We start from the raw sequence: 25,167 nt of genomic DNA on the forward strand, positions 1-25,167 counted from the left end.
CTGAACGTTTGGTTGACTGTCCAAAAATAGGCCATAGATTGATTGGATATGAACTTACAATATTAGTTTGGGGCACATGTTGGGCATGTTTTAGCCAATTCATGCTCATGGTGTGGACGTCATGTGGGCAGGTGCCAGCTGCAAGTCTGAACAAACACATTCCAGCATGCCATGAGCCCAATTAGCGTTGGCTCACCATATGAAGGGAACAACATAGCATGACCGCCCCAATTCGTCCCAAAACAGAGAACAGCAGAAATATGCAACAGCTGCATGTGTGCATATAGACTAAATTATCTTATATAAATAGATGATTGCATACACAACTAGCTAGTTTTTCTTTTCGTTATCTTATTATTATTATTATTTGAAAGATAACTGCAATTTTACTGAAGCGGCATAGATGAGATAACTGGACCGAAAAATCACAAAACGCAAGATCAAAGAAGCTAAAGAAGAAGAAGATATGGCCTCAATTGGAGAAGCCTATGTCCAATTTCACCCTTCTAAAAACTCCTCTGCATGACCAAGAAGATTGCCTCTAGTTGTACTGCTAAACAATCAGAAAATAGAGCAACTAGGCAAGATAAAATTATACTAAATAAGTTAATGAAGGTCATTAGAAGGAATGGAAGATGATTTTATTTATTTATTATTTGCTTCCGAAAATAATATCGATTGTTTGCATTGTTACAATTGTTTCAAGGATCGCAAACAAAATTACCATGTTGTGAATGTCTTGAAGGCTACCACAGCTGATTCATGTGTTGACCCATGTTAGAAGTTTCTACCCAGAGATTAATCATGGTCTTCCAACTCAAATGTGAGGACTAACACTGGAGTATCAGAAGGCAGGGGGCCCAAAACCCAAATGCCTGATGAAGTCACCACAAACAGATGTTAGGAAAAAGAGGATCCCCATCTTCAATTTCTACAAGGAACAGAGACAGCAACCTTGCACAAGACAACTTCATGCCTGGTATGTTCGTTTTGAGAATTCTCCAGCTACTTTTGAAGGTCATTCCAAGATCTACGATGACTATTTTTTCACATTTTCTGAAATTTCATTGTTTAGGCAGCAAAATTAATGCTTAAAAGAAAAATCTCGGCAGGAAATTTATGAAGAAAACCTTGATGAATTTTGACTATTTACTATGTTTCAAGGAACTTTTGATATTTTTAAATAGGTTCGTGGTTCGATTTTGAAAGTTGGTTTTACTTTATTAATTATTGATATAGAAGCTATCTTGGGTTTCATTTTGATTTGCTTATAAAAAAGATACAAGGGGAGAAAGAATGACTCACATGTTTTTGAGTCGCTCTGCTGTGAGTTTGGGGCTCATCTAACTGTAGTAGCAAAAGGGTGGTTGGCTGGGATCGATCTGACTGTATCAGGGCCAACATCTGGTGGTACTGGATCCTCTTCCATGAGGAAAACAGTTGGTCTCTTCCACTGGAATGCATGTGACCTTGTTTTCTGATGGATAGATTGTTGCTCTTCAGTAAAGGTCACTGGCACCGCTATAAACCTTCCCACACATTCCTACAGTTGAATTGCTCTTACCAACCTTCACCATTGGGTTATTAAAAGGATCATCATACTTGGGGGTCTTGAACTATGAACAAGGAAGTGTTCAATGCAAAATAATATTATTATTCATATAGTAAATTTCATTGCTAACTGAAATTTAGAAATTTAGAATTCAAATTTTGGCATGCCAGATATTATTCATGGCATTGGTCAGCTGCTACTTATGGCCATCTATGGCCACTGATCAAATGATTAAATCATCTGATTTGGGAGGTCATCACTTGTCAGATCAATGGTTGGATTTCTCCATGCTCATGGCTTTGAGACCAGTATGGGTCCTTTGTGGCTCGTTAATGTAGGGGCATTTTCACACCTGGTTCGAGTGGACTGGCTTATGTGAAGTGGGGGCACACTCCGGGTGGGCGGCCTGTGTGAGGTGGATGGTTTATGTGAGGCAAGACTCATGTGAAGTGGGACCCATGAGGAGGGCTAGACCCATGTCAAGTAGAGTAGGGCTTGGGCTATGAGATAAATGAATTGATTCGCCACACTCTATCACCTGCCTGTTCAGTTGGACGAGGCAGGTGACTCAGCCTTGTTTTTCCAGGTTAACTCGACCTGGTTGACTCGGGACTCGCTGGATTGACTTGACCCAGTGAGTGACTGAGTCACATGCTGAGTCCGGATTTGCAAACTATGTTCCTAAGATACGATCCCTCCAAAACTCGATCACAGGTGAAACCATCGCACTCCCCGAATTGTTACCAACCGTTGGGTTTCTTAGGGCCTTATGATCAACGGCTCCAACCGATCCAGGCCATCTTCTCTTCAATTGTAACGGCTGGTGGCCTTGGATGGCAGCAGCCTTGTGATGAAGCTCCTGGAGTTTGGATCTGTGTCATTTCCTGTGATATAGTCCACTTTAGTTTTGGATCAGCTGGCCAAAACTGATGGACAGAGTGGATTTCACACTGACATCGCAGTGGGCCCTAAGGTTTAGATCTACCTCATTTTTGGGCTCATTCTCTGAAAGCCTTTATGGGATGCTAGGTAGGGGCACATGACCTTTTTGAAAAATTCACCCCATCCATTCTTTCAGATCATCTTAAGACATAAGACCAAAAATCAGGTGGATCCAAACCTCAAGCTGGATGGGCTCCACCTTGATGTTTATATGCCATTCAAACCGTTTTTAAGTTCATTCCCATTGAACGAAGTGAAAACACAAAATATTTAGCCTGATATGAAACTTTTGTATCGATACTAATTTTTAATAGGTGGTTACTGAATATCCACTGTTTACTCTCGTGCAACACACTTGAGTTTTGGATCCACCTAATTTTTTTATTTTTATTTTTTTAATCTCATGTCCTAAAAAAAATGATATGGGAAAATGGAAAGACGTGGTGGATTTGATGGCCCCACCTAATATTCCAGTGCAGCACAGAAACTTACTGCCAAAGGCTTTAACAGGAAATCCACACACGTGGTGTGCCACACACCACCTACCTATGTGGTGTGTTGACATCACCAGGTTATGTGGACCCACCATGACGTATGGTTATATCCACACCGTCCATACATTTTATGATATCATTTCAGGGAATGACCTAAGGATGAGGCAGATCCAAAGCTCAAGATGACCACATCACATAAAGCAGCGGGACAATGACTCCCACTGTTGAAATCTTCCTAGTATCCACCGTTATGTTTATTTGTCATCCAACCTGTTTACGAGATCATACAGATCTAGATGAAGAGGAAAAACACAAATATCAACTTGACCCAAAATTTCTAGCTCCACAAGTTTTCAATGTTAGGTGTTCAATCCCCACTGCTTTCAGTGATGTAGTCCATTTGAGCTTTGGATCTGCCTCATTTTTTGAGGATATGCCCTAAAATGATCTGTTATATTGATGGACAGTGTGGATATAAGACATACATCATGGTGGGCCTGCAAAACATTATAACGATCAACACACCAATGAGGTCGCTGGTGTGTGGCACACCACGCAATCCGCTTCCGTTAATGGGGGTATTTGCGGCTTATAAAGACAGGAATGGTCTACAACACTAGTTTCAGCCCCCAAGTTTTGTTGTGGTGCATTATGTTGTATATGTAAAATCCACTCCGTCTGTTCAGTTCTATCATCAAATATAGGCATGGGGCCAAAAAAAACAAAAGAAAAAAGAGCTAGATCTACAACTCAGGTGGGCCACACCACAGGAAACAACGGAAATGGTGTATGTGTGGGGCTACAATGGTGTTCATCTTTCAACCACAATATCTTGAAAAAGCAGTCCATAAAACCATTCAATATGGGATTTATTTGTTTATTTTTTGTTCTTTTTTAAAATCTTTTTGTGGCAATTGATGATTAAAGCCTTTCAGTAATAAATTTTTGGGTGGTATTCCATGGTTTTCTGTTGTATGCCCCATTCCATTAGTTGGATCAACTTGATTTTTGAAGCATCCCATTTTCATGGTGGCATAGCTGTGCTTTATTGGCAAGATCTCATAAAAACACCACTGTGGCCCAGCACACCAAATACTTGGACATCAGGGAGTTTTGTATGGGGATTATAATTAATCCTTCCATGATTTACTGTCCATTGGTATTTGTTTCATTCATATCATTTAAGCTATTTCTATTTTTTTGTGATTTTTCAAAATGTTATTCCATAATTATATAGACAAAAAATAGTTGTTGTTGTTTTTTTTTAAAAAATAAATCAAATTCCTTCAAAGTTTTTCAAAATGTTATTCCATAATTATATAGACAACAAGGAAATTCTACAAACAACTACCAAATTAATATCAAAATTATATTCCAATACCTTCTTCAAAAAGATTTTCGAAAGCCTACTTTCTTATCAAATTGTTATCAGTCCACTGCCTTCCATTACCCAGTGGTTGGGATGAATTTCACACAGGCACCATGGTGTACCCCATCCAAGTTGCCGGCCATTTGCTCCCATGGCGGACCAATCTGCTGTTACAAAGCAGCTGATCCATAGCTCAAGTGGTAGACTGAGTGAAAGAAAACCCGTTTCAACACTGAAGTCTTGGTATCGGTCCCTAGTGGGGGGTGGCTAATACTGAAGTGTGAGCTGACAGTGGGGTGTACTAACAAGCTAACAAAAAAAAAAAAGAAAAAGTGGTGGAATGAAAATACTTGCAAGAGGTATTAAATTTTTTAAAAAAAAAAACCTTTTTGAAAAAGATACCAGGATGTAAATATTAAATTAATGAGGTAGTTAATTATAAAATTTTCTTTAATAAAATATAAATTCCACTTGTAAAAGTAAAAGTACCTATAAATATATCTAACGCTTAACTGAGTCGGATATTGAAACACACCGTCTGCCACTGAGTCACCAAAACCTCATCATCGGGGTTTTAACTTAATGCATTTGTCATGGATCATCAACGGACAACAATCATTCTCCAGAAAGCTTGAATGATAGTGGTCAACCAGCAGCTACAGAAATCTATAGGATGAGTAGGGAGTACAACTATCGAGCTATTTGGGCCCACCATGTTTCCTATGTAAATTCCCTCCGTTCATCACGTGTGCTTATAGATTCTAGGTATTAAGGAAAAAAATCACCTAGATACACAACTCAGGTGGGCCACACCTCAGAAAAATATAGGATGTCAACCGTTGGTTTTTGCATAGGGTCACCATAGTGTTTATCTTTCATTAAACCTGTCCATCAGATGTGACTCACCAAGATGAATATATATATATATATATATATATATATATATATATATATATATATATATATATATATATATATATATATACATACAAAAATCAGCCTAATCCAAAACTGAGGTGGGCCACACCACATTAACTTAAAGGTTTAGGTGCAATTGTACATTGCTCCCAATGTTGCGAAGCTAAATGGCCACCGAAGGGTGGCTAACATGGAGTGCATGTAGTGACATGGGTGTGTACTAACAAGCTAACCCAAAAAGAAAAGGCCACCGAAAACATGAATATCGAACGTCCAATCTGATCTCTTGATATGAAGGGACATGGAGACATTATTTACACCTATTTTCAACCCCCTGATGTGCACTAATAGGAGGATGTCATGTGGAGACTCCACGTGTTTCACACAATTAGAATCGTACTCCCACCTGAAAAGGATTTGCGTTTGATTTTCCTTCGACATTACGCATTTTATCATTATTGCAACAATATAGACTCTTAGTAGGTCCATTAAGGGGATGAACCGTTGCGTGCCATGTGACCACGATTAATATACCTATTACATGAGAGACGTGCTTGGTACGGATATAAAAGACCCGTTGGACGAGCATATCCTATCTTACAACTGGATATGATCCCATCCGCGAGGCTGTCTCTTACAGTCCTTCCAAAATGAGAGATTTTTCCAAAGATGACTGAAGAGCCAGTAGTGATCAAGAAGATTCGCATCTTAGACCAATCTCCAAACGAACCCAACTTTGGATTGGGCCACGATCGAGAGGAATAGAAACATCATCTAGGTTGGGTCCACAACCATGACCCGTTTTGGATCAAGAGAATAGGTGTAACGCCCTGGAAATTAGGGGACATGCATACGCTCGGCTCCCAAGTTCCCAGGTATCACTTATAATCAAATTCTACTAATTGCGTTTAGTTAGACTTAAATACACATCATGAAATTAATTGAAACATAAAGCACAATCACAACTAGTCTACTGAAATGAAAGGGATCAATATATATATATATATATATATATATATATATATATATATATATATATATATATATATATATATGTGTGTGTGTGTGTGTGTGTGTGTGTGTGTGTGTGTCTAAAAGATTATAAATGGGTTGCACAAGGCATTGCCCAACAAAATCATAGAAGGAATCATATGTCCGAAAGAATGGTGCTCTGAGTCCACTACTCAGCGATCTAGAATCCAGTCTCCTAAGCCCATGGAGAACCGCCCATCAACTGGAAGTAGGACAACTCGTCCTCTTTGTTGAGACTCACGCTGCCCGGCTCCTCATACTCTATATCACTTGCATCTATGGAAGAGTTTGGTTGGTGTTTTAAAACACCATCCCAGAGTGGGAGTGAGTGATCAACTCAGTGGGTGCTATTAGTTTTAAGTTGTAATAAGCATCAATTATATTATGAACTTAATGAAAAACAATCATTCATAAATACCTAGCTAATCTTATTAATACGTATGCATGACAGATGATATGATGCATGCCCTCGCCACAATACTCCCTCGAGTGACTCCATCTAACGATCACGTATGACCAACACTCCCTTAGAGCGACCTCGATTGCCGAGTCGCCAACCTAACTAGTGCGATGCGATGATTATGTTAGCCGAGTTCTTAGTTAATGTTATTCATCCAGCAGGTTGGGGAAACTGATATACCCCACGTATCAATGCCCTATTCTGATTGCGAGGCCAAGGCCCCCTAACGTGTGAGGCAAAGACTCCGCGATCCTTGATCCCGTCGGGTTCCCCATCCCCGACTTCAAGCACATGGAGAATGTTGAGAAATGGGATCGCTCGTGGTCACTATGGGGAGGCTTGTCACCCTAGCGTAGACCTACAGCTCGGACACAGTGTCCCATTCCACCATGCCCGGCTCACGAGTCGGTGGATCGGCTTCAATTGGTTGTTAATGGGCTACCACGGTTGTAGGATGTTCCAGGTTTCATACATAGGTGAGCATACAAGGTTAACAAATAAGGTTGGTCAGTAGGTAGACTAGACCGCACGAGTTCAGGTAAGTACGTGACAAACGACATCGGGTACGAGCGACCCATGTAGTTTAACTACTGTCGCCCACACACACCCGCCCAAATTTATGGGTTTAGCCTCAGGATAGTCCTACCAACGGGACCACCTTCACTCTCCTCATATTCCTGACCAACCCAAGGGTTTGATGGTAATGCGTAGCATGCCAACTAACAGGGTTATCAACTAGCATAAGTAATGGCATGCGATCATATTTTCCAACATAGAATCTCAGATTTCTCTACCAAGCAAAGCTAACCATGTTGTGATCTAAAGGTGCATGTGAATCGTGTGGGCTAGTGAGGAAGCTAAGCATTTCATACATCGTAGGAACACATTGCACAAGGGTTAATGAATCATACATGCCATAAGGAACATCATACACGGATCATCAAGACATGAACATGCAAACATTAGATTTCTACCCAATCATATGAGAGGCAACAAACATGCTATAAGGAACATCACACACGAATTAACAAGATATGAACATGCAAACATTAAATTCCTACCCAAACATGTAAGCAACAACAACATCCCATAACTCCATGTTGATTGGAAGGATCAACGGTAAGGTTCTTCCTAGGTTTTCTCTAGATCCTTTACATACATCATCCAAGCAATCAAAATCATTAGACTCATAGTATAATTGGTGCTAGGCCACCTAAGGATAATAGTTCGCACCTATAAATCATTGAGATCTTGAAAAACGACCTAAAAATGCCGAAGTCAGTGTCGATCTGCCGGAATCCTAAGATAATGTACTTACATGTTAGAATCCCATGTGAATCCACCCTCAACATGAGGTATTTCTAAGAGATGAGAGTTTTACCCACTCAATCGGGGGAGAGGGGCTCTTCCTGTTGTGGGTGAAGGATTTGTTGAGGAAGAGGTGTGGAGTTGTAAGAATCAGTCTCCTTTGGGCCCCACTTGAGCTATGGCCCACCTTCCCTCTTCTTCACTCTCCCTTCCTCTCTTCTTCCTTTCTTCTTTCTCCTTCTTTCTCCTCTTTCTCTTCTCCCCTTTTCCCCTTTCCTCCTAGGGCAAATTCGTATGGGGAGAGGGGTGCCCCAAAGAAGCCCATTTTATAATGCCAGATTTGGTGCAAATGACCCCAAGTGTTGGGTTTTTACTATAATAACCCTATGGGAGGGTTTTTTATATCTTTAGGGCCCATTATGGGGTGTACAGGTTGATATACACCGTAGGATAGTTAGCCCTAATGATGATCTATGTATGAATATGATCAGTCTGCCATTTGAATGTGTCAATCAACGAATATGATCAGAAGTTTGTTTAACGGTCACCGATGGTCGATCGGGGCCGCTGCTATACGGATATGAGTAGGAAAATATCCTTACTCCACGTATGAATTTTGATCACAAACCGACGGTCCGAAATCTTCAACTTTACATAAGAGTGGATGACCCAATTCACTTAAATTTCAATTTCTTCCTTTAGGGTATTTGCACTTTTCATGCACTCGTCCTTTGACTTAAGTTGAGCGGTTCTGGATAGTACCCAGGTCCGATTCCCTCGATGGACGTCAAGCCCAGTAAGACGGACATTATTTTATAGTTTTGGAACTAGTGGCCCAACAACGAGTGGTCTAGAGCTTATTCACAAAATCGGGGCATTTCTGCAATGAATTAAGTATTGAGATTTCTCGGGGGCAATGATTAGGGTTTGGATTAACTATGTTCATAATGTGGCCTATTTATAACTAGTGAAAGTGGAGGTTTGGTCATGATTACTCTAAACCGTCGGTTTTATGCTAAAAGAGTAACGAAGTTGATTTGGTCTATTAGTCAAGATTCAGGCCTTATCTGACTCGGCTTTGGTTAGATCTTTAATTTAATTATGAATGTCTTGATCAGTTAGCGATGGGTCGGTTAGATTTTGGACCCTATATGAGTAAATCATGGGGCTAAAGTTGATGTTCGAGTGATCGGGCGGATTCGTTGGCTTCCTATGGTTGATTAATCGGACTTGTACAGTTCTTTACTGGTTCCACCCATGTATAAACTATCATTGAGTGCCAATGGTCAGTAAGTGATAATATAAGTTAATTACATTTAAATTTTTTTTAAGGATATTTGGAAATCCAAAGCAGTGAAAATTCAGGATGTTACAATTGGGAAACAAAATCTAACCTAGTCCAATAACAAATTGATATCAGGTGTCAAATTTCATCTCACTCCAGACCATCACCTTAGGGATGATCAAGAGTAAGAAGCGGTTTGATCCAACCGTTCAACACCTCAAAGTTGACAAGGTGGGTCATCAACAGAGATGTTGATTGACCGTGACCAATCCAGACTAGCCCTGGGTGAACCATGCCAGATCTTTAGTAGGCCATAAACAACTCGACAAATGATTAACTACAGAAGGAAGACTTAAAAAGCCAGCGAGTCAGAAATCCTCTTTCTAAGGTGAGTCGTGATTTTCTAAAGAAGAGATTACAGTTCTGAAAAGCCCGCACGAAAGATCTAAAAGTCCAAAGAAGGGCTTTCACTACCTCGAGAAAGTTATAAAAGGAGCATATGAATAAAAACTCAATGTCTTAACGCTAAACACATTTATCTATATGTTTACTTTACATTCATGCCTATTGTACTTTTCCCAACTTAGTTCACTATTACCTAGCAGCTCCCATTATAGTACGTTATCTTAGGAGTAGATTAAATATCTGCAATCTTAAGTTGTCAGATCCTCATGTCCATCTGAGTTTCGATTCAGTTGTTCATAACCCAATCATATCTTGTTGACTATTTGTCTTGATCGTTTGTTCTGATAGGCACATTAGGTATTTAATTATCTTATTTCTCGCTTTGATTAAATTGTACAGTATGACGGTTGTAACAAAGACAATACATTAATAAAGATCAATCGTGTTCATGCTATCCTTTATTATTCTGTTATATGTAAATCTCCTACTTTGATGGAGGAACGCCACGTTAAAGCATTGGTGAAATAGAAAGTCCTTAAACTGGCCGGTTCCGTAATCGTTGGTACATGGCAAAAGGAACTCATTTGTGAGGGCTAAACCCTTTCCCTGCTCAAATCGCCAGGTTATGGAGCACATTAAATCAATCAATCAGTGGCTGAGAGGAGTCCGAGTCCATATCTAATCTCCAATCTACCCATCTTGGCGCAAGGGTAATGGCCAATTCAACTAATATTCTTAAGTTAAGCCCGCAAAATTATACCCTCACACTTACTACCGAATCCAAGCCCATGATTACAAAGCCGCCTTGACTTGATGAATTGAGAAAAACATATGGGACCCACCAACTCAATGAGTCCAATCCTATGGATATTTTGGAGAAAAAGCAACAACAAAGTGAAGTGATAGGAGGGCCCACTAGATCAAGCGTCCTAGTCACCATTGCCAAACTAATGAGAATGAAAATGTAGGTTGTCCCATCAAGAGTCCTAATCTCCATTGCGGAACTGAGGAGAATGAAATGGTAAGATGGCCCACGAGATCAAGAGTCCCGATCCCATGCATATTTTGGATCAAGAGTCCAAACCTCATTTCTAAACATTTGAGCATGAAAATGTAGGATGGCCCACCAGATCAAGAGTCCCAATCCCAACGGGAAAAAAAAAAAAAAAAAAAAAAAAAGATACGTCGCCTGAGAGATTCGAACTCTCGCGGGGAAACCCCATGTACTTAGCAGGCACACGCCTTAACCACTCGGCCAAAGCGACGGTTGTTGGTTATTTAATCATTGTATAGATACTTAGAATGAATGTTTCTTCTACAAGTATTCGTTCTCAGCACCTGCGGTGTGTGGGGCCCACCAGGGTTTTTTTTTAATTCTCCCTCGACCTATCATGAAGTCTGGACTGCCTGTATATCAAACTCATCCAACCATCATGTGGACCGCCACGTTAATTTGGAAGTTCTTGGACGGTTATCCATTATTTTCTATCGTGCGGCCCACCTACGGATTTTACAGAACTGATTCTTGGGAATACCATCATCGTTAGTAGTTTTATATATTGCACGGCTTGGATTGCATATACAGAAAAAGGTGGGCTCGAAAACTCAACCGGTGGACTAAAAAACTCGACCGAGTTATGAAAAAATGTCTATAGCAGGTAAAATACACGCACCCGCAATGCAGAGCGTACATCCGCACTTGTTGCAAAATCCATGCCTGTCCATTCATCAAACAGGCCACACGTACTTCCATGTGGGCCCTTGTACATGCCACCCATGTGCCAAAAGTGGCACACGAGTGCAAGATCCAATCCATCCATCGGATGGGTCCCACTATGCAGATGACCTTGACCAGAAATCAGGCCTGTCCACTCATCAGTTGAGCTACAATTTTCGACGGCCAGCCTTTTGCAAGCATCTGTTATCTAGGCCGTTCATCTGATAGTCCACTGGATACACCATGCTCCAAACAAACCCTTTAAATAATGTCCAATGACAGCCATTTTCAACTAAAAAATAACGAAAAGTTGGACGGCTAGGATCTTCCAATTCGGGAGAGTTTTCGGCATGGTCCATCACAGTGGGACCATGCAGTCCGTACAATGTTTGCACCACGGCGCCGTGCTGACGGTTGAGCCATTCGCGGCTGTAATTTGAGATTATCTACCCAGCACACGTGCCAATGTGTCACGTTATGTAAGTAATCCGATCCATGCATAAGGTGGGCCCCAATATGAAGATCATTTGGAGCTAAATTAGGGACCGTCCGCTTATCAGCCTACCCCCCTGTATTAGAACAAAGGACGGTTTAAAGGACACAGCACGCCAGTACAATTCAACACACGTGTGGCCCACCGAAAATGGACGGTCCGGACCTTTTATCCAAATGATCTTCATGGTGGGGCCCACCTTATTCACCTGCTCGGATGCCATACTCACGTTGGCATGCACTGCGACTAAATTACTCTCGTGCAAACTATAGTTCTAATTGCCTTCTCTGTAGAAACTGTTACAGACATGCAGCTACTCATGTAAATATAGTTTTTTCAGCAATTTTCAAGTATCGGAAAAGATAGTTGGAATGCAAATCTCAGATTAAATAAATACAACCGCCCCAAATCAAATCACCATCAGCTGCACTTGTAGTACCACTGTAATGTAGGATAAAGTCAAGGAGAATCTCATGAACGGCTAGGATGGAAAGAAAAGTGGTCAAGATTCTCAATCCATCCAACCTGTTGATAAGGTCAAAACTACCTGGATGAAGGGACCACACAAATATCAGCTTGATCCAAAACTTCTGCGGCCCACAATAAAGTTTTTAAATGGTCAATAAATTTTTTTTCCTGTAGTGTGGTCCACCTGAGAATTTTATCTCCTTCAATTTTTGAATATTTGTATGAAATGATCTTTCAAAACGGATAGACGGCGTGGATGTAAGTAACATACATCAAGGTGGTCCCCAAAGTCAGAGATCCACCGAAGCCGTGTCCTGTGCTGATGGACAGAGAGGATGCCACATGGACATCGCGGTGGCCTCGGGGAGATATGCGGAGATTACAGGAAAGTCGCGTTCGAACCGTCGGATACCGAATGCCAGGTAGGCCCACTAGATAGACGGTTTTAAACCACTGTCCCGCAGCCACGTGTACAACCTTAGACACCCGGCAACGTGCGACGTGCGAGGATGTTGGAGTAGGTAACATGGGAGCTGACGTGGCAGGTCGTTGGGACGGTTGACAAAACCCCCTCCAAATAGCGGGAAACGCATTCCCTAACGAGCCTTCTGCCAAAAACATCTCTGCACCTTCATCCCTCCCTCTCTTTCTGACCGATTCCTCGACTTCTCATCTCATGGCAATCTAATTGGCATTCAGAAAATCTTACTTTCCCGTTTCTAATTGCATGCGTTTGGTTGCTTATTTCCGAGAATCGAAATTGATTTGAATTCGTTCTTCTTTTTGCTACGATTTATGTAGCTTTTGTGTAAAAGAACGCGTTTGGGGCTCATATTACAATTTAGGGAATTCAGATTCTTTGCAGTTTTCAGGAGGATTTGTTGGAGATGGGAAATTGAGGGTAATTTGTATTGATTTGCGGCGCGGGATCATTGATACTGTACAGAGACATGTTGTGCTGTGGAGGCGGCGAAGAGGAGTTTTACGGTCAGCCCGTCAATCAGTACACGGCCCCACCGCATGGAAATTCACGTGGTAATATCCATACACGATTTTATTTATTTATTTTTAAAATATTGTTCTAGATAAGTGGTAGGGCGATTTGGTGAGGAGAGATTCGAGGTATGGTTCGCGGCACATGTGGGAGAGTTGTCAGCCATCCAGAAGGTGGGGGCACTATAAACATGCCCTGGCCTGAAATTCAGGATGGCTCATTTGTCAGGTGGGCCACACGCGTAGGAGAAAAATGGATGATTGGGAAGTAAAAGCGACTGGTAGTCTTTGTTACAGATGTGGCCCACCAAAGGGCCTGGGCATGTTCAGGATGGTATTTACCCGATGAGCGGCCCGGATCCTTGAGAAAATGAAAATGCCCTCGGCATTTCTGTATCTTCTCTGTGTTCTGTTCAATTTCTTTCTTGAATGAGTATTTGGGTTTGGCTAATTGGCTTAAGAAAATGTAAATTGATTGATGCTACTATGGTGGGTGATTCGTGGATTTCTACGAAGTGTGCATTGAAGCATCTCCATATGCATTGCACTTGTGTGCAGTGATAAGGGCTGTTGATTTGGTGGACCCTCATGTGGAGGGCTATGATGTGAAAAATCAAGGTTATGGACTAATCGGAGTAGCCTACAAGATGCATTGTTAACTTAGAAGCAAACCAAAATGAGAACAGCCGGCATTCACTGGAAAAATGGCAACAAATGGATGGTCCAGATTATCCATTCACTGGAACTTTTTGTTCTTTGGCCTGTCCACGTCGAGACCCACCACAACCACCCTCCTGAATCAATCAGCATATGCATTTGTCCACTGCAACTTTTTCTTGCATGATTGGTGTTATAAACATTGTTTCCACCCTAGCCGCTCTTAAGAAACCAAGGCCAGGCCTGGTCCACTAGCTAACAAACTCAACCCTGCAATCACATGTACCCAGACCAACAGTCTTAAATGAATAAGAAAGGTGTGGGGCTTGCTGTCCAGCCTTCAGAGAGAATTAGGCCCAGACTTGAAATTTTGATCCCAAGTCCACCGACAACCTTCTAGCCCAAAGCCTAAAAACCGGTCCAAAGCTGCCTGGAACAGGTCCAGGATCGAGAAAGCCCATCTCATTTGCATCTGTGTGCCAGCCCCAACCCATGCAGTAAAGCCGCACAAGCAATTCATGTTTATCAGACAGCTCGACCAGTAAGAGTAAATATTGCAGGATAATATGAGTTGTATGTGCAACTTGAATTGGTGACTTGACTCAGTCTTTAAAGTTCGAACCATGAAAGATACTGAAACCAATGTTTTAAAACCCAGACCAGACCTTGACTTTTTCTTATGGGCAGTTAGGTCCAACCTGTCAGACCCGCTTGGTCCGTTTTGGCATGGAAATATGCTTCTTATAAATGATAGAAACAGAGAAGTTAACAGCTAATGTGTGGTTAGAAAAATGCAAAAAGGTGCTGAATTTTCATCACTGAGAATGCTACAAGAGATTAAAAGTCCGTTTTGGCATGGAAATATGCTTCTTATAAATGATAGAAACAGAGAAGTTAACGGCTAATGTGTGGTTATAAAAACGCAAAAAGGCGCTGAATTTTCATCATTGAGAACGCTACAAGAGATAAAAAAGAGTCTCTTAAGTAATGGCAAAACAAGCCCCTACTTTTCCTCTTTTATGAAAAGAGCAGGGAGACCTTTGACCTGTAGCGGAGGAGGAGGAGATTCAATCGTCTAGCTTTTCCCCTGGTCGCCCTCGTTCCGTATATGAGTTCTTTCGTATTTCTCGTCTCATTTTTCGTGGATTAGCATCTCGAGGTCCGGTCCTTTTTTCTCTTCGGCAATGAATACTTCTGAATCCTTCCTTCTTTTTCCGGTATGCCGCTCCGCAAGCAAGGAGTGCCACGCACGAGCGGAGTGAAATAGACTAGTGGTTAGAGCATTTGATTTTAAGTATTTATCAGTTAGAGCTTTGATGGATTTAGTTTCATTTAACAAAAAAAAGAAAAAGAAAAAAGAAAACTGACAAAATAGGTATCCCCATAACTGGCCTGGTTTTAGGGTGACCCAGATGGTTTTGGTGGTTGGTTCTGGTCCAACAACTGTCCTGTCTGATCCAGGTTTTGAAGTATTGATGTATGAATGTCATCAGAGACAATACATATTCCTATATGAATAGCTGATGCAGTGCTAAAGATGGTCGAAAGTTCAAATATACACATGTGCGTGTGTGTTTTGTCTAATACATGTCAATACATATAGGTTCCAGAGCCAGCCAATATGCGCCATGCTCCAGTACTGATATTTTGAACCTTGCACTGAGCAAATGTACACCCTCGATCAAAATTTTGGGAGCATTTGGATGTACCAGAATGACTGGGATGCTTTTACACCAAATCATAATCTGGAACATTTCAGGTAAGGCCTGAAAAGTCACAGATATTGATTTCGGTTTTAAAAAGGCAGAAAAATGGTACTCCAAACACAGTTAAATTGATAACTATCCATTTTGTTGGCAATTCCGGGAGCATCTAAATGCACCCTTTTGAATTCAGCAACAAGGATATTTCGCCTCAACCGTGTGGTAACCTTTGATTGATCAATACCATGGATTTCATTGTCTGTTGAATAATTGTCTTGATTTCCTTCATGCTTATATTCACTGCTTTTATATGATTTAGGCAATGATAGAGAGTCGAGGGGTCCGAATGCAGTTCGGAGTGGAGCTCCAGCAAAGGTCTTACCCATCGAAACACCATCAATACCATTGGATGAGCTGAACAGATTGACAGGAAATTTTGGCACAAAGGCCTTGGTTGGAGAAGGGTCTTTCGGTCGAGTTTTTCATGCAACTCTGCAGACTGGTGAGGCTGCTGCAATAAAGAAGCTGGATGCCAGTTCTTCGCAAGAACCAGATTCCGAATTCGTAGCTCAGGTGACATTTTGTTAGAGGAATGTCTACTTCATAATATGCAGTTGTAGCTATTTAACGTTTGGTTGCAACTTACTGGAGGAACAAAATGATTCCCAGACTGAGGATATGGATCATGTCCTCAAAGTCCTCTTTATGTGCAAGTGGGTCCCATGGTTCAGTGATTTAGACCGTTGATCTGATGGACCTCAACATGGATGGACCATGCCTCAAAATTCCCCAATTGGAAAATTCTAGGCACAAAATTCTTTGCCCTGTTTCGGTTGAATGAATGTGCATGGTTGCTGTATTTCTTTTCTTATCCATCTAATTGCAAGATACGGATTGAAGAGTTAAGATTGTCTCATCAGGGAGATTTTTGGGTGCATGGTCAATCCACTGTGGGGACCATCAGATTCAGTCTGGAAAACCAAAACATTGGCCCTACCTGTACAAACAGAGTCGTCGATGACAATGAATCTCCTTTGGTCTCAGATCATACAATCCCTCTTTCTAACCTGTGTGCAAGTCATGGATTTTTGTGTCCAGTGTCCTGCAAAAATAGACCCATTGCACAACAACCCAGTGATGGGGATTGTTCATCAGATGGGCCCCACCATGGATAGGCCGCTATTCGAGCATAGCCGATATTGGACAATCCTATTCATACCCATTGGGGGATCCCCACCCCCTCGATGTTTCGAGTGAGGTATTCTATGACCAATCATGACTCACTATGGGCCTACCAGATGAATGGTTCAGATCATAAACTATTGTGCAACATGACCATTTCATACATTAGTTAAATCTGTGCAATGAGCATGGATTAGACAAACTATAATCGAGAACAAAAAATATATATATTCATGCCTTACCACAGTCCAAACTTGTGAGGCCCAAATGCACCCAGCTATGGATAGTCCATGGCCCCAATTTTCCCTGATTGAATGATCAGAACCATTCAAATAAGGGCCCGTAAAATGTACAGTTGGACCATTCTACCCTTACCATCCATTTTGCATGCCATTAATTGTATGGCTGTGATTATCCAATCATTAGGTCATTTGCAATCTACAATGGATGCTTCCTATTCAATGTTCTTTTTTTTTATAGTATGGGATCCACTTGGGCCCACATAGGAATTCACACCATAATCAGGTATGAAGAGTTCATTTATATTTTCTGTTCAAGGTTGCAAGATTAACAACCTAATCATGATTTGAATGGTCTCTCTCCTTGTCATGGATGATGCAGTTATCAACGGTTTCAAGACTTAAGCATGAGAACTTTCTTGAACTGTTGGGTTACTGTTTGGAGGCGGACAACCGAATTTTAGTATATCAGTATGCGACGAGGGGTTCTTTACACGACGTTTTACATGGTACGTTTAACAAGATCAATATCACTGAATTCATTGAGGGCTACTAATTGCACACGAGTTCACATGTGGACATGTGTTAGATCCACACAAGATTCAGATCACTCATCCAATGGGACCCATCATATACGGGTTATGGCCCAAAAATCAGGCTGATTAATGATCCTGAGAGCTCAAACTGAAGAAAGACAACAACCAATCCCCATTTGTTGGTCAATTGCAATCAAGTGATTAGATCCATCCAACAAATGTCATTTTTGGGCTATGGACTGCATATGGCAGGTCCTACCAAATGATCAATCCTGGTCTTGGACACGTCTCCCACTTTTTCTTGTTCCTTTTCTTTTGAACATTAATAATTTTATTGATACGAGGCCGAAGCCAAAAGGATACATACAACCCAAAACAGCAAACTTAAAGCTCAAGACAACTATTTGGAAATTGAGCTAAAACTTTTGCTGACAGAGCCCACTCCATTACACATGCTTTAGCCCGGAAATACCTCTAATACTTGATTCTGACAATTCCTTAAACACCTTTCGTTTCTTTCCTTCCAAATGGACCAAATCCCTGCTAATAGACTTAACCGCCAAACCTTTATCCCAATTTCCCCTTTACCCCCTCCATGCCGCATCAAATTTAGACTATCAATAGAACTAGGCATCGTCCATTCTACACCAAATAAGGTGAGAAAACTATCCCATAACCTTTTTGCAAATTGACAATGAATGAATAGATGATCCACCGATTCCTCACTTGGACAACATAGCAAGCAAACATTCGGAAGAATCATCTTACTCTTTTGGAGATTGCCCATGGTTAGTACCTTCTTCCTCCCCACTAGCCAAGCAAGCACCACAACCTTTGGGGGAGCCCCATAACTCCATGCAAATGTTGAAGGGCTGATCTCGCCGCCGACTCTCACCCCACATAACATCTTGTAGCAAGATTTAACTGAAAATTTACCGAATATCTCGCAAAGCCATCTCATCAAATCTGATTCGGAAGTCATTGGATTCACATTGGACAGCAACTCAAGAAGACCAATAACCTGTTCGAACTCCAACTCTTTTAAAGCCCTCCTACATGGTGGGGCCCAACAAACTACTTCACCTTGGATAGAGCAGTATCTATCCACACTCGCTACTCCTGCTAAATGTGGAATTATATCGATTAGTTTTCAATCTCCCATCCATCTATCCTCCCAAAATCTAATCTTTTCCCCATCTCCCAAAGAGAATCCTATCCCTTCCCATATTTTGCATTTTACTGAAGCAACGGCCTTCCATAGATATGAAGCCCTATATAATGAACATGATTTTGTCCACCTACTCTCATCATCCACCCCATATTTACCCCCGACCACTATCCTCCAAAAAGCACCTTCTTCTACTCCAAACCCATTTACCTAGCAAAGCTGTGTTTATAGCCCCTAACTCCCTCAAACCAGCTCCCCCACTTTCTTTTCTCTTATATGCTTCCTCCCATTTGATTAGATGAAACTTATGCCTATTTGCCGCTCCCCTCCATAGGAAATCCCTCAATTTTTCCAGCTTATCCAAAACTGATTTTGGACATTTGAATAACGACATGAAATAAACTGGAAGAATAGACATTGCCGCCTTGATTACAGTTAACCTACCACCCAGAGATAAATACCGACAGCTCCATTGTGCCAACTTACTTTGAAATCTTTCTATCACTTTATCCCAAAGTTGTTTTGCTAGTTTTCCAATGCATAGTGGGACACCAAGATATGTCATAGGAAAAGATCCCTCGCTACATCCGAAAATTCTAGCAAAGATCCCCACTTCTTCCTTACAAATGCCTATCCCCAGTAGTTCACTTTTGTTAATATTCACCTTTAACCCCAAAACCGCCTCAAAGCTAAAAATACACGTCTGCCACGTGTCCCACTATGGCCAAAAAATCAGGCTGATCAATGATCCTGAGAGCTCAAATTGAAGAAAGAAATGACTAATGCCCATTTCTTGGCCAATTACGATCAAGTGAATAGATCAGGCCAACCAATGTCATTTTTGGGCAATGGAACCACTTATCCCACTATGGCGCAAAAATCAGGATGATCAATGATCCTAAGAGCTCAAATTGAAGGGAAAAAAATTACTAATGACCATTTCTTGGCCAATTACAATCAAGTGATTAGAATCCTCAAATCAATGTGATTTTTGAGCTATGGACAGCATGTGGTGGGTCCCACCAGATGAGAAATTCTGATCTTGGACACTTCTGCCACTTATCCCCGCTAGGAACTCATGTGCAGTAAGTGAGGGCAGTTAACATTTCTCAGTTCTTCTACTCTTACTCGAGTTCCATCATCCACCATGCAATCTCTTGCAGCTGAATCTTTGGTTAGTTAACTTTTGGTGCAGGGAGAAAAGGAGTACAAGGGGCAGAGCCTGGCCCAGTTCTCAACTGGAGCCAACGTGTGAAAATCGCTCATGGTGCAGCAAAAGGCCTTGAGTATCTCCACGAAAAAGTTCAACCTTCAATAGTCCATCGTGACATTAGATCAAGCAATGTTCTTCTATTTGATGACTTCGCAGCTAAAATTGCTGATTTCAATTTAACTAACCAATCGCCCGACACAGCAGCCCGCCTACACTCAACTAGAGTCTTGGGAACTTTCGGCTATCATGCTCCAGAGTAAGATTTTTATCATGATGAATTACTACCATTTCCTCCATTAATCATACCTGATTATTGTCTAGAACAATCAGTGAATGTGGGTTCTTAAACCAGAGCTCAACCTTTTTATTTCTTTTCCTCTGCACTGTCCATCTTTCGAATTTTTGACAGTTCAGAGGTTTGCTCTATAATGAGCACTTGTCTCACCAAACAAGTGGCAAACATAAGATTTGTCACTGTCGTATTAAGCTTTCATACGGATTCTCTGCCTCAAATTATGATGAAAAAACAACAACAAAAAAAAACAATCTAAATGAAAATCTATCAGACATTTTCAAAAAGACGCTGCGTGTTGATAGTATTGAAGTCTAGTAATCTCTTTATTATATACTTTACAATATCATGATGCTCTTATATAATCTGAAATCTGATCTGACATGGACATTGTCATTGCTTATATACAAATGAAAGGATTCTCCAACTGAGGTTTTGTACATTATACTTGGGTTTTAAGTTCTGATAAGTGGGGCCTATGGCTCTGTGATCCAGACCACATTGGTTTGTTGCTGTCACAGTGGATGACCATGCCCCAGAAATCTCCTAGATAGGAGCATCCTTACCATTCAATCCATGGCTTACAAATAGATCGAAGATAAATATAATAATAGTCCACATTCAACTGGAAAAAAAAAAAACCCTCAAGATTGGAATTAGGATCTTCTGATATGGGGGATTTTTTAAGTCATAGCTCCATGATAGGGCACAAAAAATCGATGGTCTCGATTGGCTGACTGTCAACCTTGCTTCTCAGAACTCAAAACTCCAGTACAACGTGCAGAGCCTCATGTAGAGGATCCTATAGTTCCTCATGAAAGGAATTGGCACGTTGGATTCTGAATGTTTGTTTCTGGATGTCTACATTTCATGGTTTTCAAGGTATGCCATGACCGGGCAAATAACTCAAAAAAGTGATGTTTATAGCTTCGGGGTGGTTCTTCTAGAGCTCCTCACAGGAAGAAAGCCGGTCGACCACACCATGCCTAAAGGACAACAGAGTCTCGTTACTTGGGTGTGTGCACTTGCTACTTATACCCAGCTATCATTTTCTTCTACTTTTTGGTTTGTTGGTCTTTTTAGTTGTAATAATGCTATTGTAAATCACACGAGGAGTGATCAAGAGGTGAATCGTGGAACACATGCCAAATTATACGTGTATGAGGGATCCTGCCATATATAAGGTGGGGCTCAACATGTGCATGCTTTGTGAAAAAGAAGAAGAAGAAGAAGAAGAAGAAGAAGAAGAAGAGCCAGGGTGGTCAATTCATCATGTGGGTCATGTGTATCTTCAACATACACTGTTGGTGATTTCCTTCCCAACTGTCCATTTTTCTCATATGAAAGTGGCCCACCTGATGATTGGATTGGCCTGATTCATGTTCCAGGTTAAGTTCAGGATTGTCGACACCTAATGTTTGGAACAGATGTCGTACACATGTGCTTTGTGAGCTCTACTATGGTTAACCTCTTCAATCTATTCTCACACGATTGTTGTAGCTTTACTATTCTTGCTGTCACTAACTACACTAAAAACAACAATACAGGCAACTCCAAGATTGAGCGAGGACAAAGTCAAGCAGTGTGTGGATCCCAAGCTAGACAATGAATACCCCCCAAAGGCTGTTGCGAAGGTGCTCTTTCTTCCTTTCCATATTCTCTTTCCTTATAAGATGGTTCTCTTCTCCTGAATGTTTCTTGTTTGGGAAGGTGAAACCATACATGTGGCATCTACATTTGACAACTGGAAACATTCATTCATCACTATGGACTTAAAAATCACAATGATCAGACAATCCTAACCGTGTAAAAGAATGATGTTCAAACATCACTAGTTGTGTTTTAGCATTTGTCAACATCATTTTTTTTTAAATGGTTAGGATTGTCCGATCATCATGAATTTTTGCATATAGCAAATTCATGGTGTCCTTAATGAATGAATGGGTTATAGACACAAAAATCACTGACCGAATTGTAGTATTTTCTTACATCATCTTCAAATGGCTAGGATTGTCGGATTAGTGTGATTTTTCACCTATAACTCACTCTTGGTTGGCCCTGATGAACGATAAATACAACATGAATGGTATAAAAAGTGGGGGGGCAATGTGGACAGGATCTCCACCCTTAGCTACTAATGGATGCTGCTTGAGAATCTTGGATGAGCTCATGCCTCAAGTGCAACAGTTGCCCAATACCTTGCTATGACAGGTGGGGCAGTGGATCTTGATTCCCCATCCAGTAGGACCTACCTGTGGATGGCCCATGTTTGAAAATAACAGCAATCGAATGATCCTAGCCATCAATTTCCCCCACTGAATTTTGATTGTTAACCATTTTCATTTTTTAACCGCCCATTAGAAGGTCACCGATAGCAATAGGACATAAAAGATTGTTAAACCACCGTCTCCCTCGACTTTTGGCTGCCCAGATGTAGATCCCACCAGATGGATGGTCAAGACCCAGTGCCCCACCTTGAATGGGTCAAAAAATCAGGGGACACCCTTTGAGAAGAAAAGCTCATCTTGGTATTCATTGAATTTGAGGATCTAACATGCATTTATATTTATGAACGCCTGTCTCAGATGGCAGCAGTTGCAGCATTATGTGTTCAGTATGAAGCTGATTTCAGGCCAAATATGACAATCGTCGTTAAGGCTCTCCAACCTCTTCTTAACTCAAGACCGGCGGGGCCCGACACCCACACATGACATTGTACTCTTGTTTCATCCTCTCCAATCATTAGTATTCTTCAATCACTTCAGATGTTCGCTAAGCCTGCAAGCATATGTTCCAATATTGCACACGTATCTGAGATTCGAGCTTTCTATCAGATGGGGCACCGTGCGTTAGATCCAATGGCCTTAAAAATCAGGCTGTTTCACTCCGCAGATGGGCTACATTGCGCATAAGAAATGCATGACTTGGAAAACTTTGTTTCAGCCGTCTGTTTGTTTTGTTGGCCCACCTGAAGGGTGAAATAGCCTATTTTGAGCGAAATTATCTAATCATTGTGGCCCACACAATGGAAATCTCATATCTCTCACATGTGTCTCATGTTGGCATGTGTGGTTGGGGAGGTCAGTCATTCTCTGTAACATTGTAGTGTACTTATAAGATAGTTATGCAAATAAACTTGCACTTGGAAGGCGCAGTTCTTGATGACAACTACAATATTAGCATTCGGCGGCAATGGATCCTTTCTAGGATGAAGGAGAGATGAAAGTTGAGTGTAGTTGATGCACAAGTAGCTTAGCTTGATCGTTTGGCCGACAGAAGTCTTGTCTAATTTTTGCCACATCATCCACATAGTGGGCCCTGCCTGATGCATGGTTAGAATGTCTGGTGTGTGAGTGACTTCTAATAGATTCATAGGGGCCAATGTGGCTGATATTAGCATTCGGCCGCAATGGATCCTTTCGGGTCTAATGTGGGGGTGGTAATGGGTCCGGGTTGGCCTGGAAACCTGAGCTCAATCCAGAACCCCTCCTGGATCCAAGAAGAAGAAGAAGAAAGAGTCTGGAACATGTTTTTCTAACTCCATGGCTCGTGCCGACTCGTCCGGTCCTGAGTAGAGTTGGGATCAGGTGAGTCAGGGCATCTAATCCATGTGGGTCTGGCCAACTAGCCCATGAGCCAACTGACCCACTTCTAGCTGGTTTTAGAGCCTGTTTGGTAGATGCCTGTTTCGACAAGAAATGAAAGGTTTTCGTTTGGGGATTATCTCATTCAATAATAACAGATTATCAAGAGTTTCAGAGAGAGGAGTAGGCATTGGGAATAGTGTTGCAAGATGACTAGTGTTGAGCGGACCCACGCAACAATGCCTAAAAATGAGTTTATTTCATTTCATTTAATTATAATTACGTATTAAAGATCAAGATTTTTTTAAAAAAATACTTAACTAAAAAAGATTGAAATAGGCCCGTATGGGTCTGGTCAGTTGGCCCATGGGCCAAACGACCCATTCCAGCTTTAGAGCCTGTTTGGTAGGCGCTACTCATTGCCTTGAATTTTTTTGGAAGTAGTATTGAGTTGTATTAGCTGAGTGAGAAAATAATTGGAATGACTTTTTATCTATTATTTTTTGTTCAAATGTTTAAAGTCGAGGCATTGTAGGCCCATGTTGTGTGTATATTAGATCCAACCCGTCCAATTGTTGCATCCCGGCATTCTGATTATATGAACCAAAAATCAGGCCAACCCAACTATCAGGTGGGTCACACCGTAAAGTTTTTTTTTTTTTTTTTTTAAAGTACACCACCTAAAACCGTCGTTTTATTTGTGATCCACATGATGATTTGATCGGCCTGATTATTGGTACATATGTACAGTATGGTGAGATGCACGTGTTCAACGGGTTGGATGTCAAAAGAACCTAACGTGGACCCCACAACGGTCGACTCTACCACTCGTTTTAGAAAAATAATAGAAGATGCCATTTCTCAATCTCCTTCCAAATGCGAACCGGACAAGTGTTGGGATTATCCCAGGCGTGCAAAAGGTGGGGCCCACCGTGCAGATGATCTAGACTTGAAAATAGGCTGGCCCACTCGTAAGGTGGGCCATATGGGTCTGTGAGTGGACGGCCCTGATCTTTTATTCTATTTGAATCCTGTGTGTTTATTGATGGTTGACTAAAATAGAAGGCATGGATCATGCCACTGATTTCAGGCCTCAGGGTCCTACTCATCAGCAAACGTACTGTTTGTGATGCGGGGGATTCCATACATCTGGAGAC

The 25,167-nt window shown here is 41.3% G+C and overlaps 1 protein-coding gene and 1 non-coding gene across 5 annotated transcripts; one reads left to right on the top strand and one right to left on the bottom strand.

Moving 5' to 3' along the window:
* Window positions 1-10,948: 10,948 nt before the first annotated feature.
* TRNAS-GCU (transfer RNA serine (anticodon GCU)) lies at window positions 10,949-11,030 on the bottom strand. Its single transcript has one exon. It is a non-coding gene; the product is annotated as a tRNA-Ser (tRNA).
* Window positions 11,031-12,909: 1,879 nt separating this feature from the next.
* Window positions 12,910-23,588, top strand: LOC131251651 (probable protein kinase At2g41970). Of its 4 annotated transcripts, none has more exons than XM_058252511.1 (8): window positions 12,910-13,478; window positions 15,697-16,018; window positions 16,116-16,369; window positions 17,600-17,726; window positions 20,117-20,390; window positions 21,309-21,441; window positions 21,974-22,060; window positions 23,012-23,588. In XM_058252511.1, exons 2-8 carry the CDS (start codon window positions 15,970-15,972, stop codon window positions 23,135-23,137), a joined length of 1,050 nt encoding a protein of 349 aa, XP_058108494.1. In that variant the 5' UTR covers window positions 12,910-13,478; window positions 15,697-15,969; the 3' UTR covers window positions 23,138-23,588. The 4 variants fall into 4 exon arrangements, with proteins under 4 accessions (XP_058108494.1, XP_058108493.1, XP_058108491.1 ...); XM_058252509.1 differs by lacking the exon at window positions 15,697-16,018 and having other exon boundaries at window positions 12,919-13,134; window positions 13,298-13,478; XM_058252510.1 differs by lacking the exon at window positions 15,697-16,018 and having other exon boundaries at window positions 12,910-13,475.
* Window positions 23,589-25,167: the final 1,579 nt, after the last annotated feature.

The sequence above is a fragment of the Magnolia sinica genome, chromosome 7, assembly GCF_029962835.1.
Source record: "Magnolia sinica isolate HGM2019 chromosome 7, MsV1, whole genome shotgun sequence".
NCBI classification, from domain to species: Eukaryota; Viridiplantae; Streptophyta; class Magnoliopsida; order Magnoliales; family Magnoliaceae; genus Magnolia; species Magnolia sinica.